General features: G+C 35.8%; 1 protein-coding gene across 10 annotated transcripts in view; it reads left to right on the plus strand.

The window, feature by feature from the left end:
* Cntn4 (contactin 4) overlaps positions 1-15,698 on the plus strand; it is a 905,834-nt gene that overhangs the window by 767,281 nt on the left and 122,855 nt on the right. For all 10 annotated transcript variants that reach the window (XM_074044274.1, XM_074044268.1, XM_074044270.1 and 7 more), the window contains one exon: positions 2,395-2,545. In XM_074044274.1, the coding sequence (XP_073900375.1) occupies positions 2,395-2,545 (151 nt within the window). The remainder of the gene's footprint in view (positions 1-2,394; positions 2,546-15,698) is intronic.

The raw sequence follows: 15,698 nt of genomic DNA on the forward strand, positions 1-15,698 counted from the left end.
TTTTCTTTGACAAATATACCCATGTGTTGTGTGCAGTTTGATTTATATAAACTCATTTCAAATGCAACAGCAGAATTCCTCCTGAACAGATGAAAAATATCTGCCTAGAGTGATAAAAAAAATGTGTGTAGAAAGATAGAGTTGTAAGAAGAGATTTTATATGAGAAAGGCTTGTAACATTTCAAAAACTACCTTTAAAAATGTTCTAGAGGAGGTGATTTTTTCTGTTTGTGTCAATTTGGATGTTTACCTAAAACAAGAAAGAGTCTGTTCTACTAAAACACCTTTCTGTGTCACAAATTAGCTTATGTGAGATTGGTAAATTGGGGGGAATGCTGTCACTATGACATAAATGCTGAATTTATTCATGTATTTTACAAAGTAGAAGCAACTAAACATAGAAGTAAACTAAGGAAAGAAGTTAGCCAAGGAAAAAAGTAATACTTCATGATTTCCATTCACTCCATGGCCTTCTGCTTGGCACGATCTGAACACAAACTTAGTTATCAATTTTTCTGCAATTTTAACTTACTTCATAGCTTGGCAGCCTCAACTCTTTCTTCCATCAATTTAACTTATACATACACACACACACACATCTACATACACACACAATATTTTTGTAGTATTTTCTATTATAAGTGTTACTTCTCTTTTTAATCATGCTTAAGATTTACCAGGATGCTTACTGTATTCGTTAGTGTTCATACTGCACTAAATATTGAGTAGATCTGCCCTACCCACAAACCTTATGATTTTTATTTTTCAGTTTTATAGGCCATACTGGAAACACATTATTTCTTTGTAGCAAAAACACCTGTCCTTGCACTCTTTATATTAATTGGACTTGTCATTGTAGAATTACTCTTGGAATTGTGAACTCCTCTCATGATCCAAAGTACACAGCATGAGATATCAGTTGTCTACCAGATTTATTTATTTTATTTCACCTTCTCATAATAATACCAGCCTCATGTATACATCACATCTCCCCATTAAGAAGTAATTTTCCTAGGCCAGGTATAGTAATTCATGCCTATAATCCTATCTCCTGTGGAGGCAGAAGTAGGAGTACCACAGTCTGAGGCCAGCCCAGGCAAAAGTATAAGCTCCTATCTGAAAAACAAAAGTAAAAGGACTTGGGGGCATTTTTCAAATGGTAAACACAAGACCCTGAGTCCAATTCCAAAAACCACCAAAAAAAAAAACCTATTAACTTCATCTTTGCTTCTAGACAATTACTGAAAATATTTTTACCATAAAAGCACTTAATAATGATTTAACTTTCTTCCACTGAAGCTTCTATTTAGTTTTTTAAATCTCTAGTTTATAGATTGGGTTCATTTAAGAAATTGTCTTACATTCCCCTCGTACTCACACATATACTCATTACTAGTCTTCCTTTAAGTAATTTGTGGTATGAAATTAAATTTTATACTCAACGCTGTCTAAAATTTTTAATTCCCTGAGGTCAAACTTCAAAACAATGTAGAAATAGGAGCTTTCAAATGAGACAAAAATAAGATACCCAAGAGATGCATCCATCCATTCATTCCAAAACCCCTCTTTACACATTAATTCAACTAACTCAGAAGAAAATAGAGATCTTTCAGAAAAGCATCTTTTTATGGTGGGGATACAGATAAATATCTTTTATTTTAGGAAAGTAATAATTGTTTAATATTGTCAACATGTAACCATATTATAGAAGTGATATCAACACGAATGGGTTCTGTTAGTGTGACAATGATGAGTGTGTAATATAAGTTTCTAAATATCTGAGCTCCAAGAGCAAGTCACAATTTCTCCAAAAAAGGACAAACATTGCATTAGGCACCAGTAGCAGAAGGCTGAATAGCCGTTGTTAAGGATGTGATATAGACATTTTAGCACAGAGGGTATGGTATAGACATTTTAGCACATTTGCTGATATACACAGGATACTATGGGACAATGACAATATGGTGATGATATCAGAGGAAGGCTGCTTTAGCCTACACAATCAGAAATAAAATAATAAAATGCCTTATGGGTTTTCTTATTTTGTTACTTTCCCTTTTGTTTTTCTTAAGTTTTTGTTCACTTGAACGTGGAATAAAATTTTTAAAAGAGAATCCTCAGTTGGGTGATGAGAGTTTTCTATATCTTGATCTTCATGGTGGAATATACCAAGTTCAACAAACTATACTCACATGACTGGTACATTTTATCATATCTAAGTTATAGATTAAATTTTAATCATCAAAACTTACAGTGCTACACTTGAAAAATATTTAACTTCCTGACTTTGATGATCAAGATAATAATAAGTGCATTACCAAAATAAAATACCAAAAATGATTTGTGGGAGTGTTTTCCTTCATAATAACTCATTTTATTTTCTATGTCTTCCAGCTGAAAGTCCAGATTTTTCAAGAACACTCTTGAAAAGGGTAACTCTTGTCAAAGTAGGAGGTGAAGTTGTCATTGAGTGTAAACCCAAAGCGTCTCCAAAACCTGTCTACATGTGGAGAAAAGGAAGGGAAATATTAAGAGAAAATGAAAGGTACTGTCTGGAGATATTTCTAATATTTTGTTAACCTATTTGTTGGTTTGTTATTAAGATGGATGGTTTACCATCAGATATGCCTGAATGAATTTTAGTCTGTAAGGGAACAGGTAAATTACTGGTCTTCATGCTCTTTCTTGATATTGGAATTCTACAAAGCCAGAGAGAGAGAGAGAGAGGGAGAGAGAGACAAAGACAGAGACAGAAAAAATGAGAGTGAATATGATCCCTGTGAAGACAGCTAGAGCTGCCTACAAGTGAGGAGCTTGAAATATCCTCCTTAATTTTAGTCTAAAATATCATTGTATATTTCTTTCCTCTTCCCCATCCTACTTCCTTTAGCATACTCAAACAAGAACAATTCTTTACTATGAAACCTCCTCAAATATTTGGCAATGGTCATTAGGTGTCCTCTTACTTTCTCCTGGTTCTGAGGTTGTCAATATCTCTAATTCTAAAACTCACTCTGCACCTAGATGATTATTCTGCTTGATTATTCATTATTTCAATTACATCTCTTTGAGACAGTATGTTTTCCTAGTATCTGCATATTTCCTCTTATAGATGAATTGCATTTAGAATGATTTTATTTATATAATGTAAATTTGTATGGGTTACTTGGAGTTTGACATCAGATTGTAACAAAGGTCACATATCTCAAAGACCTTGTCTTGGCTGTCATCTCCATAAAATATCCCCTTCTTCTGTAATGTATTCAATCTGTTGAAAAATAGTAATTATGCAGGAGTCTATGTTTGTCACCCATAAGACAGGTTTTACCAGCTGTATATATAATGATTTTAATTGATGTTAAAGGTCAAGTACTCAAGGATGCAATAAGGAAGCCTATAAAAATGTGTGTGTCTACCCTTTTACACCTGTACACCTTTGAATTTGCATATACAAATTAGAACATTGCAATGATGATGTTGTCCTTTTTAATGATTTTTGTAAACTAACCTGATGTGGTATATTCACATACACATTAAATTGTAATATACATCCCTTTTTTATTCCTAGCATATCAAGAAAGCAGTATAGTTCACTGAATATTAACATGACATTCAAATTTTGAGCCACTCAGAAATTGAGAACATAATTTCTTAATTTGCAGCCTTAAACATAAAGTTCATTTCCTACTTTTACTTCAGTTTTTCCTATAATGTTATATGTGAGATTATGTTTAATAGTTATATATTTACTTTTACCTAATTAAAATATAACTGTTATGTATCATGTGAATTGCTTAGAATAAGGCTACATTTTATAAGTTTTAATTTTTTTCATAATTTTTATTAGGATACATTCATTATATGGGGAGATTCATAGTGAATTTCCTATTAGGCTTATATTATACATTAGTTAAATTGCTCCCATCGTCTCTCCCCCTCAACACCCCTCCCTGCCTACTTAAAGCAATTACAAAAAGATTCTTTGTTCTGTTTCATATAGGTATATGAAGTCCATCAACCATATACCCTCACCTTAACCTCCTTCATTCACCCTCCCCCTCCCACAAGTACCCCTATACATTGTACCTATTTTATAGTCCTGTTTTTCATTATTAATATTTTATTTGATATATGAAGGGTTTTCTCAATATATCCCCACCATGGGTATACTTTACTTTGGTCACTTCATCCCCTTCCATTACTCTCCCTTACCCCTTTATCTCCCACCCCCCATTTTCAGCAGCTTTCAATACACATCCTGATATCCTCTGCCTTCACAGATGTTATGTTTTATGACATTACTGGTGCTCTATCACTCTCTTTTTCCTTTCCCTCTTTTCCCAAGTTCCATAGAGTAGTTCTACTATTAAAGACATATTCTACATATGAGTTTATATATGGTTATGTTGTTTTTGTGTATATGTTTATCTTTTGGATCTTTTATATATGAGAGAAAACATGTGGCCTTTGGCTTTCTGAGCCTGGCTTACTTTACTTAACATGATGTCCTCCAATTGCATCCATTGACCTTCAAACAACACGTCATTATTCCTTATGGCTGAGTAAAACTCCATTATGTGTATATACCACATTTTCTTAATCCATTAATCAGTAATAGGACACCTGGGTAGTTTCCAAAGCTTAGCTATTATGAATAGTGCTGCAATGAACATCAATGTACAGTGTCTCTATTGTATCCTGACTTATATTTGTTTGGGTAGATGCCCAGGAGTGATATCACTGGATCATATAGCAATTCTATCTTTAGCTTTTTGAGGAATCTTCATACCACTTTCCATAGTGGTTGTACTAATTTGCATTTCCACCAACAGTGTATAAGGGTTCCTATTTCACTGTATCCTCGCCAGCATTTATTGTTGTTATTGTCCTTGAATATGGCCATTCTAACCAGGGTGAGATAAAATCTAAGTGTTGTCTTGATTTACATTTCTTTTACAACCAGGGAAGTTGAACACTTCTTCTTATATTTACTGGTCATTTGTACCAGTTCCTTTAAGAATCCATTTAATTCATGTGCCCATTTCTTCATTGGAATGTTAATTCTTTGGTGGTTGAGTCATTTGAGTTCCCTGTAGATTCTGGGTAAGTCCCTTACTGGATGAGTAGCTGGCAAAGATTTTCTCCCATTCAGTGGGCTGTCTCTTGAATCTAGTTATTGTTTCTTTTGCTGTGTAGAAGCTCTTTAGTTTGATACAGACTCTTTTGTTCATTCTTCTCTTAGATGCTGAACCTTTTGAATTCTACTTAGGAAGTCATTTCCTATACCTATCTGTTCCAATGTATTTCCTACTACTTCCTGGAATTGTTTCAAAGTTCCAGGCCTTTTATTAAGGTCTTTGACCCACTTCAAATTGATTTTGGTACAGGATGAAAGACAGGGATCTAATTTCAGTCTTCTACATGTGAATATCCAGTTTTCCCAGCATCATTTGTTGAAGAAGCTGTCATTTCTCCATCATGTGTTTTGGGTTCCTTTGCCCAAGATCAGTTGACTGTAGATGTGTGGGTTTAGGTCTGGATCTTCTATTCTGATCCATTGTTCTTCCTGTCTGTTTTTGTGCCAATACCATGCTGTTTTTATTGTAATAGTTCTATAGTATAGTTTGTAGCCAAATATTGTGATGCCTGCAGCATTGAACTTTTTGCTCAGAACTGTTTTGGCTGCTTAAGGTCTTTTGTGTTTCCATATGTATTTAAGGATTGATTTTTCTATTTCTGTGCAGAATGTCATGGAATTTTGATAGGGACTGCATTGAACATGTAGATTGCTTTTGGTAATATGGCCATTCTCACAATGTTGATTTTCCTAATCCATGAGCTTGGGAGATCTTTCCATCTTCTGTTGTCTTCTTCAATTTCTCTCTTCAGTGGTTTATAGTTTTCATTAAAAAGGTCTTTTGTTTCCTTTGTTAAATTTATTCCAAGGTACTTTATTGTTTTTGAGGCTATTGTAAATGGGATTGTTTCCCTGATTTCTTTCTTAGTCTGTTTGTTGTTGGTTTATCAGAAGGCTACTGATTTCTGTATGTTAATTTTGTATCCTGCTGCTTTGCCAAATGAGCTTATGATTTCTAATAGGTTTTTTTGGTAACATTTTTAAATTTTTTTAGATATAGGATCATGTCATCTACAAATAGGGATAGTTTGACTTCTTCCTTCCCTATTTGAATCCCTTTTATTTCTAGTTCTTTTATTATTGCTCTGGCTAGGAATTCCAAAACTATATTGAATAGGAGTGGGGAAAATGAGCATCTCTGTCTCATTCCTGACATTAGCAGAAATGGTTTCAGTTGTTCTCCATTTATTGTAATGTTGGCTATAGGTTTGTTGTATGTAGCTTTTATTGTGTTGAGGATCATACCTTCTATTCCTAGTTTCTTCAGAGCCTTTATCATGAAAGACTGTTGAATTTTGTCAAAAGCTTTTTCTGCATCTATTGAGAAGATCATGTGGTTTTTCTCCTTGCTTCTGTTTATATGCTGTATTGTGTTTATAGATTTACATATGTTGAACCATCCATATATCCCTGGAATAAAACTGACTTGGTCATGGGGTATGATTTTTTTGATGTGTTGTTGAATTCTCTTTGCTGGTATTTTGTTGAGAAACTTTGTGTCTGTATTTTTAAAGATATTGGTCTATAACTCTCTTTTTTGGTTACATCTTTATTGGGTTTTGGAATGAGTATACCACTTGCTCCATGGTAGTGTTGTTTCCTTTTCTGTTTCCTGGAAAAGTTTGAAGAGTATTGGTATTAGTTCTTCTTTAAAGGTTTGTATAAGTTTTAATTTTAAGATTACATAAAGACACAAAAAAATGAGGACAAAAGGGTAAAACAGGTCTTTTCTAGGGGTGGGAAAAATATAAGGAAAGAGTGAATGAGGCTGAATATAGTGGATGTATTTTGTATCCATATATGAAAATACAAGAATGAAACCTGTTGAAATAGTTTTAAGAAGGGGAGTAGGGAAGGAGGGAGAATGATGGAAGGAATAAATCTAATTATGGTATATTGTAAGCACATATGTAATTATCACAATGTATCCCCTCTACAAGTATTATGTGCTAAGAAAAAAACAAGAAAAAAGAAAATGATAATATGGGCAAAATCCTGTCACAAATCATGTGTGAAGTTAGAGAAATCATTGTAGATTGATCAGAAGAGGCTAAACTATGCTACTGCAGTAAACAACTGTGGAAGACTAAACAACAAAATATTGTCATTGCATAGTAAAGGGATCCAGCATACATGGACTCTTAATGATTATGCCTAGAAATGAAACACTTCCCTTTCATTTATACTACAGTGGCCCAAACAAGTCACTTGTCACCTTGTTCTACAGCCCAGAAGGAAAGGAAAATACAGTCTCATGGTGTACCTAGAAGAGAGAAAAGCATTTTATACACATGTATCTGGATATATGTGTGTATATAATATTATATATATTTTATATACATATATGTATACACAAATAATTTTTTGATCAGTATTAATGACTGTTTACCCTGCTATAGCTTAATCATTGCTATAGAATTCTATAAGTGGATTTGATTATTTCTACCACCTAACTTATTATAAGCTTTTCTCCATCCAGTTTTTGTTCTGAGTACTCTTCATTTGATTGATAGGGTTCAAATATGCTTTAGCACTTATTTGGCACTAAAAATTTATTTAAACTAAGGTTACTCCCTGTCATTACCCAATCCCTGCTATTTTTCGCCTCCACCTCCAGTGTCACTAGGCTAGTCACAAACTATCAATATTAGTACTTCATTCTCCACATGGGTGCTATGTTCTCACAGCTCTTCTCCTCCCTGCTCCTTGTGCACAATGTATTAACCAGATAGACCGAGTTTGGTTCTCTAAATACATTCAAAAATTGGCCAGGTGTGATATGAAGAGGAACAGTGGAGAATGCCTGCCACTCAGTCACATAGAGACACAGTCAGGTGCTCCTCCACCTCGCACTTCAAGAGAAAGTAGACATTTTGATTTTATTTGAAATTCTGTTTTTCAATGTCAGAAACTAAGTTCTAAGTTCAATATGAACCATACATCCATACACCAAGTTTATTCCATAGGCCACTTGTTTTTAACTACTGAGAAAGAGATAAGCACTATTAGACATTTCATAATTTTTGGAAAGGGTGAATAGATAAAAGTTTTTACTATAGTTACCTCATTGGAAAAGAAGAAATTGTACTAGTTTTATTCTTTGCTTTTCCTGATAGAGAAGAAAGATAATTAAGTGAATGAGTGAGCAAAAACAATCATAGATGAGATTTAAGAGTGAAAATTTTAGAACTCATATTTTAGGAAAGGATTGACATAGTAGACCAATGTGAAGGATTGACATAGTAGACCAGTGTTGAGGAATGGTTTCCAATGCACTGCCTGAATTCTCTTTTGAGATGTAGAATCTTAAGAATTAAAGGGGGAGTCTTTAACCTTTAAATAAAAAATCATTAATCCCTTAACTACAAAAAATAAAACTTTATAATCAAGCTTCCTTTAAGTGTTACCCTTAAATTCTGTGATTTATGAGATTTGTTAAATGTTTAATTTTAATGTTAACTAATTGTCCACAAATCAGTTTATAGTAAATGTATAAGAAGCAACATTTTAATAATTCAAAAGTTTTGTCTTATTTAATCATGTGCTGATATTTCATTTAGCTCAATGGATATATGCCCAGAAATACTGGCTTAATGTAACATGTTAATTGCTTTAAAATATGCTTATTGCACTGGGAGGTATGAGTCAGGCAGCAGCATGCCTGCTAGCAGGCTCAGAGCCCTGAGTTCAAACTCCAGAACCACCAGTGCACATGCTGTGTGTGTGTGTGTGTGTGTGTTTATATTGTTGTTGTTTTGGTCTTCCATTGTCACTGGCCTTGTCTGTATTAAAGCCAACCATCCAAAGGGAAATTGAAAAATTAACACAATTTTATAGCTTTGTTATTTGCTAAGCAGCATTTCCATATGCATAAGGCATTTCTGTTTTCTTGTATCAGAGTGTAAGCAGTCTCCATCATTTAAAATAGGGATGATCTCTCACAAAGCCCAAGATTTAATACTTACAAAAGATTGCTAGTCACCATAAAATAATTTCAAATCATTTGGATGAATTGAGAAATTAAGCCTACTAATTGAATAAAGTTGATTCTTTTGTGTACTTTTAGTTTTAAGATACAAGGCCCTTGAAGCAAATAACTGGTATTATAAGAAAGCATCAAAATAGAGAAAGAGTACAATTGTAGATAAAAACCTAGAATCCTAGAACTATAAGGAGGATAAAAATCATTATATCCACTGCAGTGTACTGTTCTGGTTGCAAGTGAAAGAAATGCATCTCAAACCTGGCTTCAGGATGAAAGTGAGTTCAAGGCCAGGGATGGAGTGGGACCTTAGGTGTGGCAGATTTTAGGTTCTCACCTAAAACTAGAACTGTGCTTTCTTTGTCTTACCAACACCTTTGGCTGTGTTGACACCATTTTTCTAGCAGACATCTTCTGGTAGTAAGAGGGCTATCAGCAGTCCCATGCTACCCCAATTCCAAGGGATTACAACAGCTCCAGAACAGAATAGATTCTCATGGGATCAAGTAAGCCTGCCTTGGTCAATGTCCTTCTCTGGACCACTCACCTTCCTTCAAGGAGCATCTGATCATCTAATGCACTGATTAGGCAGATGTGAGTCACACACTTATCCTTAAAGTCATATGAGGAAGACAAACCACTTAGACTGAGAATGAGACAGTCTTTCCTACACAAATGTAGGCGCTATCACCATAAGAAGACAGAATGGAGACTGGGCAGGCACCAATGCTAGATTTCCACAGATCCCATTTCGATTTCAGGATAAGGGTCTACATAGTGGCTGGACACTTATCCTTTCCCAGTTACTTCTAATGAAGGAGACCTGACTGTTAGGAAATTATATTCCTTGCAGCTTCTGCATGCTTTTGATTTTGCTTTCTAGAGTTATACTGACAAGTCTAATTCCTGTCCACCAGCCCCCACCTTTCCTTTCTTGTATGTATCATCACTCTGCTCTGTTAATTCTTCTCCAAACATGAATGTCCAACTTGTTTCTGATATTCTTCATATGACATTGGTGTCCCCTCACTGTACTAGTAATTTTTTTCAATGACTTTCTGAAGTTATATCTCCCCAAACTAAAAGTGGTATTAATAAGTAAATAAAGCCCTTTATCACCATGTAAAAAGAATGATAATTATTATTATCATATGATATCTCTAAAGAGAAAAAATTATCTTTATCATCAGTAAGCTTAGATTAGCAAGGCTGGCAAGTGTATAATACATCATAGAAAAAAGTACTTCCTGAAAATGGTTATTTGAAAATTTTAACCTAGTGTTTAAAGGACTAAGTTTAGTTGTCTGGAAAATTCACTTAAAGGAAATATTTTACTTCCCACTGAAGTCAAAGAAATGAGTGAAATATTACTCTTATATTCTGTAAATAAAGACTTTTTATTCATGCTTGAGAATTTCTCTCTTCCCTTTTAGACGTTAGGATAATGCATTTTATCAAGCTAATGGATAATAACTAGATATAGCTATGCCACTGAGTGTTTCAGAAATGAGTCTTAACACTACAGTCACATACCTCAGTCCTGGTTTCAGGACAGCAACATGGATATTCTGCCAAAGTGGCCAACTTCACTCTCATTCAAAGAATATAGCATTCTTGTGGTGCTTGTCATATGTTAGGCTTTCTCTCTTACTGGGAGTAGAGAGAAAAAGGAGACATAAACTCAGCCCTCAAAACACTCACAGATGACAGCAAGAGCCCAGTAGCAAAATAACAATATAAGATTTTCAATAATCCAAGGGATATGTTATAGATGTAATATATCAAGAAGGAACATTCAAAAATGTAGGGCAGCAACAGTTCGTGGATGCTTTATATTTTATGTCTGTAGAGTTTAGACTTGAACCAGAAGACCTGAAAGGCACTGAAGGATTTTATGCAAGGTAGTGCACAGAGGTGTGTGTGCTTTGGAAAGATTGGTTTGTCTACATTGTGGAGCAAGAAGCAGAGTGGAACAAGACTGGGGATGTGAAGAGGTCAAGTGCAAGCAACAGTCCAGGATGGAAATCATGAGCAGTTGAATGATATCAGTCTACTGAGAGTGAAGAGGAGAGACAGATATATGGGCTTTTAGTGGGTACATTTTAAAAACACTTAATGATACATTAAGTAGAAGGGTTAAAAAGAGAGAGGAAAAGCAGAAAATGATTCCTTGGGTTCCAGCTTAAGCAGCTGATGCGTGACAGTGTGTTTGCCACAGTGGATATAAAAAGAACAAGTTTGAGGGAGAAAATAAAGAGATTAGTGTTAACATGTTGAATTTAAGGTGCCTGCAAGTGGTGATGTCATCCAAATGGATATTCCCACTGGTCTGTCACCATAGTGAAGCCTCTTTCTACTAACCTAGCTAACATGGTAAAATTCCCGTCTTCTGTCCCTGCTTCATATTTTGTACACTATTTATCACCATCCAATGTGCTACATATCCACTTTTTAATTTCATGATCTATTCCTCCACACTCCACCCTATCATAATGTAAATTCCATGAGAACAGAAATTATGCATGTGTGTATTTGACTTAAACAATGCAAATTTAGTATCTTACTGTTCTAGATACCAGAATTCTAAAATGGGTCTCAGTTGATAAAATTAAAGCTTCAGCAGTGTTGTATTACTAAGGGAAAACCTGTTTGCAGCTTCTCTAGGTCACTTCCAATCCATGACTTGGAGTCCCTTTCCTCCATCTTCCAAGCTATCAAAGCAAATTCTCCTTGTATGCATCTACTTCCTCTTGTGCCTTCCTGTTCCATTTTGACCATTGGATCTTTTGTGTGTGCTTTGTTCCAATCCATTACCCTTCCATGTAGAATACTCCCTGGTATAGAATAAGTGCTTAACAAATATGTGTCCAGTAGGAAGTTAGAAAGACTGGGCTGAGTTGAGTTGTAGATCCACGAGAGCTAGGTATCATCAGTAGATAAGAATCCACAGAGTGGATAAGTTTGTCCAGAGTCTTGTAGACTGAGAACATCTGTGAATCAAAGGAAGGAATCCTAAAGAACAACCACATTTCAAAGAAGGTGTGGAAGCAAAGCCTGCTGGGAGAATTGAAGGAGGAGACTTAAAGAGATCAAAGAACAGCTAGGAGAATGCAACAAACAAAGACCAAGAGAGTAGAAAAGTGCAAGAAGAAGCATTTTGTGCTTCTACAAGGTAAAGCAAAATAAGTACTCAAAGATGACTCCTGATGTAGGAACCTTAACATTGCCTTAGGCAGATCACTTTGGAGGCACTGCATACAAGTTTTGAAGACACAATGAAATTGTACTAAGTATTCAGAGTCTTAGCCATGTCTTTCCAGACTGAAATACGTATTTTAGATTTGCCTAGCCCCCACAGAATAAAAACATCCAGTCTGGCATTCTGTGAAAATACTCAACCCAAGCAGGAATAAAATTCATGTTCATGTGTCTTGTCTGGAGACACTGACATCTGACTCCAAGGTGAAATTAGATCATGGCCCTAATTTGCCTTTCTTCCCTAAGGCCTTTAAAAGAGTTGAAATTCTTGTAAGACATGGAAGGAACTCCCAGCTCAGGTCCACAAAACTCCATGTTGTATATAAGGTGTGAAACCCAGGTCTGAAGATGCCAGCTGTTTGGGAGGCAAAGCAAATGTGATGGCAGGTATTTGCCCAGAAGGCCAATGGAATCCTAGAGTGGAAAGGGAAGATTATTGCTTCGGGCATTCTGTTTCTCTTCTGGAGGCAGAATGTCTATATATGTGCTTTTAATGAGAAACCTGCCCTCAGGATCTCTTACAGTTGCTGCAGAGCTATACAGCTCTGCTATTAGGAATTCTGCCCTGGGGAGCAATTATGTTATTGCAATAATTAGAGGCAGTTCATCTCCATAATAATGGAAATCCTGCCTTGGAGGCAAAACAACATCAAAGCAACAGCAAGCATCATTGCTCTAGTTAGAATCTGTTGCCCTGCTTATTGATGGTACTATATCACTTTAATTTTGCATGTGCAGTTATGGAAACCGAGCTTATCTCACTCTCCAAATCCAGACCTAGAACTTTCTTCCATTACCTCAGCTTGTCTTGTTTAGAGTCATGGATAAAATAGTTATGGCTTTAAGCCCCTCCAAAGTGCAGTTGTAAAAGAGTTTAAGATTTGTTGCAAAATGTTTGCCAGTATAGCATTTGTTCATGACACAGTCTTTTGAAAGACTTTTGAACCTACGCTCAGTCACAGCCTTTTCTACCTCAGTAGAGTATGTCATCCTATATTATGGTCAGGGGTTGATAGGGTGACCACATTCAGGTAGTGTCCACCTGAGACTGGTCTGACCTCTTTTTCTTTTCATGTGACATAGTTCAGGACATATATATGAAACAATTTTAAGTAATCTAAAGGAAATGCTTGATTTTTTTTTTTTAAAAAGGGCCTTCAGCTTTTCCCCATAGAAATTGGTCTTTTTGTAGTCAGTCCTCTGCCTCCTGGTACTTTTCTATCCTTATTGTCTCTTATATGAGCCTTGCAACTATGAAACCTCTTAACTTGTCCTTTTGGAAGTGGCTCTCACCCAAATCTTCTGCAAAATGAAACTTCCCATATCATAACTCTGATTAATTCAGTTCAATTAATTCCTGTCACATACTTCCTCTATGCAAGATCTATTTGATATTATGGACATAACATAATTTAAATCAGGTTTCTAGAGATGGCATAAAAAGAGGGACAAACAATGTCTACAGTTATTTAAAGGACAAAGATTTGCCATCCTATTACAGTTATAAAGTTTATGTTTACAAGTATAGTGAATTAGTGTTCATTTCCCCTAACAGGCTAAAAGGCCATGAGGAAACATGGCATTTGTCTTGAAGCACCTGCTTCTTGCACTGTGCCTGGAATGAAGTAGATACACAGGATTTTTAGCTGAAATGAATGAACCAGCCACCCAAAATGGGCTGGTGGAGGAAGTGGTGGTGGGATATTTCAGTATAAAGAACAATGTGAAAGAAACCTATTTCAAAGGAAATGGAATGAACAGAGGAGATAAGTCTGGAAAATTTCTTAGAATTAAGGTGAACGAAGCATCATACTGTAAACTGAGGAGCTTGTGTTTAACTGACCAGATGGTAAGGGAAGGATTTTTTTTTCTTGTCCTAAATCAATTAAGTTGGGCAGGTATATTCAGGTAACCTCTGCCTGACTTACTGTGCACTGGACATTCCTAGGGCAGCATTTCTCCAGCTCTACAGCAATGATGCAGTGGTAGTTCCCAAAGCAGGTCTGTCAACCAATGCCAGGCTGACTCCAGCAGCACCAATGGAGATACATTTTAAAATGCCAGATCCCACTCTCCATCGCCAAAGATGCCACCTGAGGAATTTTGAGAAAGACCCAGGAATCTGGGTTGTTAAAATTTTTCCCTGGCCATTCTACTGTACAGTGTACTGTACTGATGGTATATCCATGGCTTCCTTTTGACTTCAGAGTAGAAGCTACCACACAATCAATAAGACTCCATATCTGCTTTCTCACTTCACTCATTCTCACCCTTAGTTTCTGAGCCATACACACCTTCTCTCAGTTGCTCAAATAGCCTTGAGTATGCTGCCACAAAGCCTTTGATCATGATGCATTCTCTGCCTCAAATGCTATTTTCTGGCATTTGACAAAAGCTACCACCCACAGGCCAAATCCAACTTTCCACCTGTGTTTGTACAGTCTGCAAGTTGAGAATGGGCTTAAAATTTTAATGGTGGGAAATAAATCAAAAGAAAAATACCATTTTGTGGCACATGGAAATGATGTAAATGTCAAATTTCAGTGTCTGCAAATGAAATTTTATTGAATTCAGCTATATGCATTCATTGACAAATCATCTGTGGTTGTTTTCACAACACAAGGATGGGGTTGAATAGCTGTGACAGAGACTACCCTGCTCAAAAAGAATGAAATATTTAGATCTGGTCCTTTACAGAGGAAGTTTGTCAAACCCTGGTCTAACTTAGGATGTCTGGAAATATGAGGTCTGGAAGTATTTTCCTAGTAATATTGCCCACACCGTCCCATTCCATGGCTGCCTGGGTTTATTTTTTTATTGTGGTTTTATTTTGTTTTCCTGTGCCTTTTATTCATTCTTTGTGACTTACACTTCAATTTTTTTTGTTTTATTTTTGATTTATCATACATTAATAATATGAGGAGATTTCATAGTGATAATTCCATACATGTGTAGGATGCACTTTGAACAAGTGCACCCCTAACTAACACTTTTGATTAAATTGTCACTTCTTCTGGGCCTATCGAATGCAAAGTGAAGGGGAAGCAAATTTGGTTGGAGGCCCGAATTATTTCCCTTGGCTCTCTAGAGCAAGGGCTCCCAATGCCAAGAGAGCTTCCTTGGAGGAGCCTGAGCTCCCTGGAGAAATCAGATGGTTGGGAGAGGAGCTTTAAATGTGAAGACATAGAAGGTGAAGGATGGTGAGGGTAGGAAGGAAAGTAGATACCCAATAATCTTCCAGATAATCTCACATTTCAGTAAGACAATGAAGTAGTAAAACATCATCCCTGACTGAGGAGACATGGTTTACACAGACTGTTT

This window comes from Castor canadensis, chromosome 10, assembly GCF_047511655.1.
Source record: "Castor canadensis chromosome 10, mCasCan1.hap1v2, whole genome shotgun sequence".
Classification (NCBI taxonomy): Eukaryota; Metazoa; Chordata; class Mammalia; order Rodentia; family Castoridae; genus Castor; species Castor canadensis.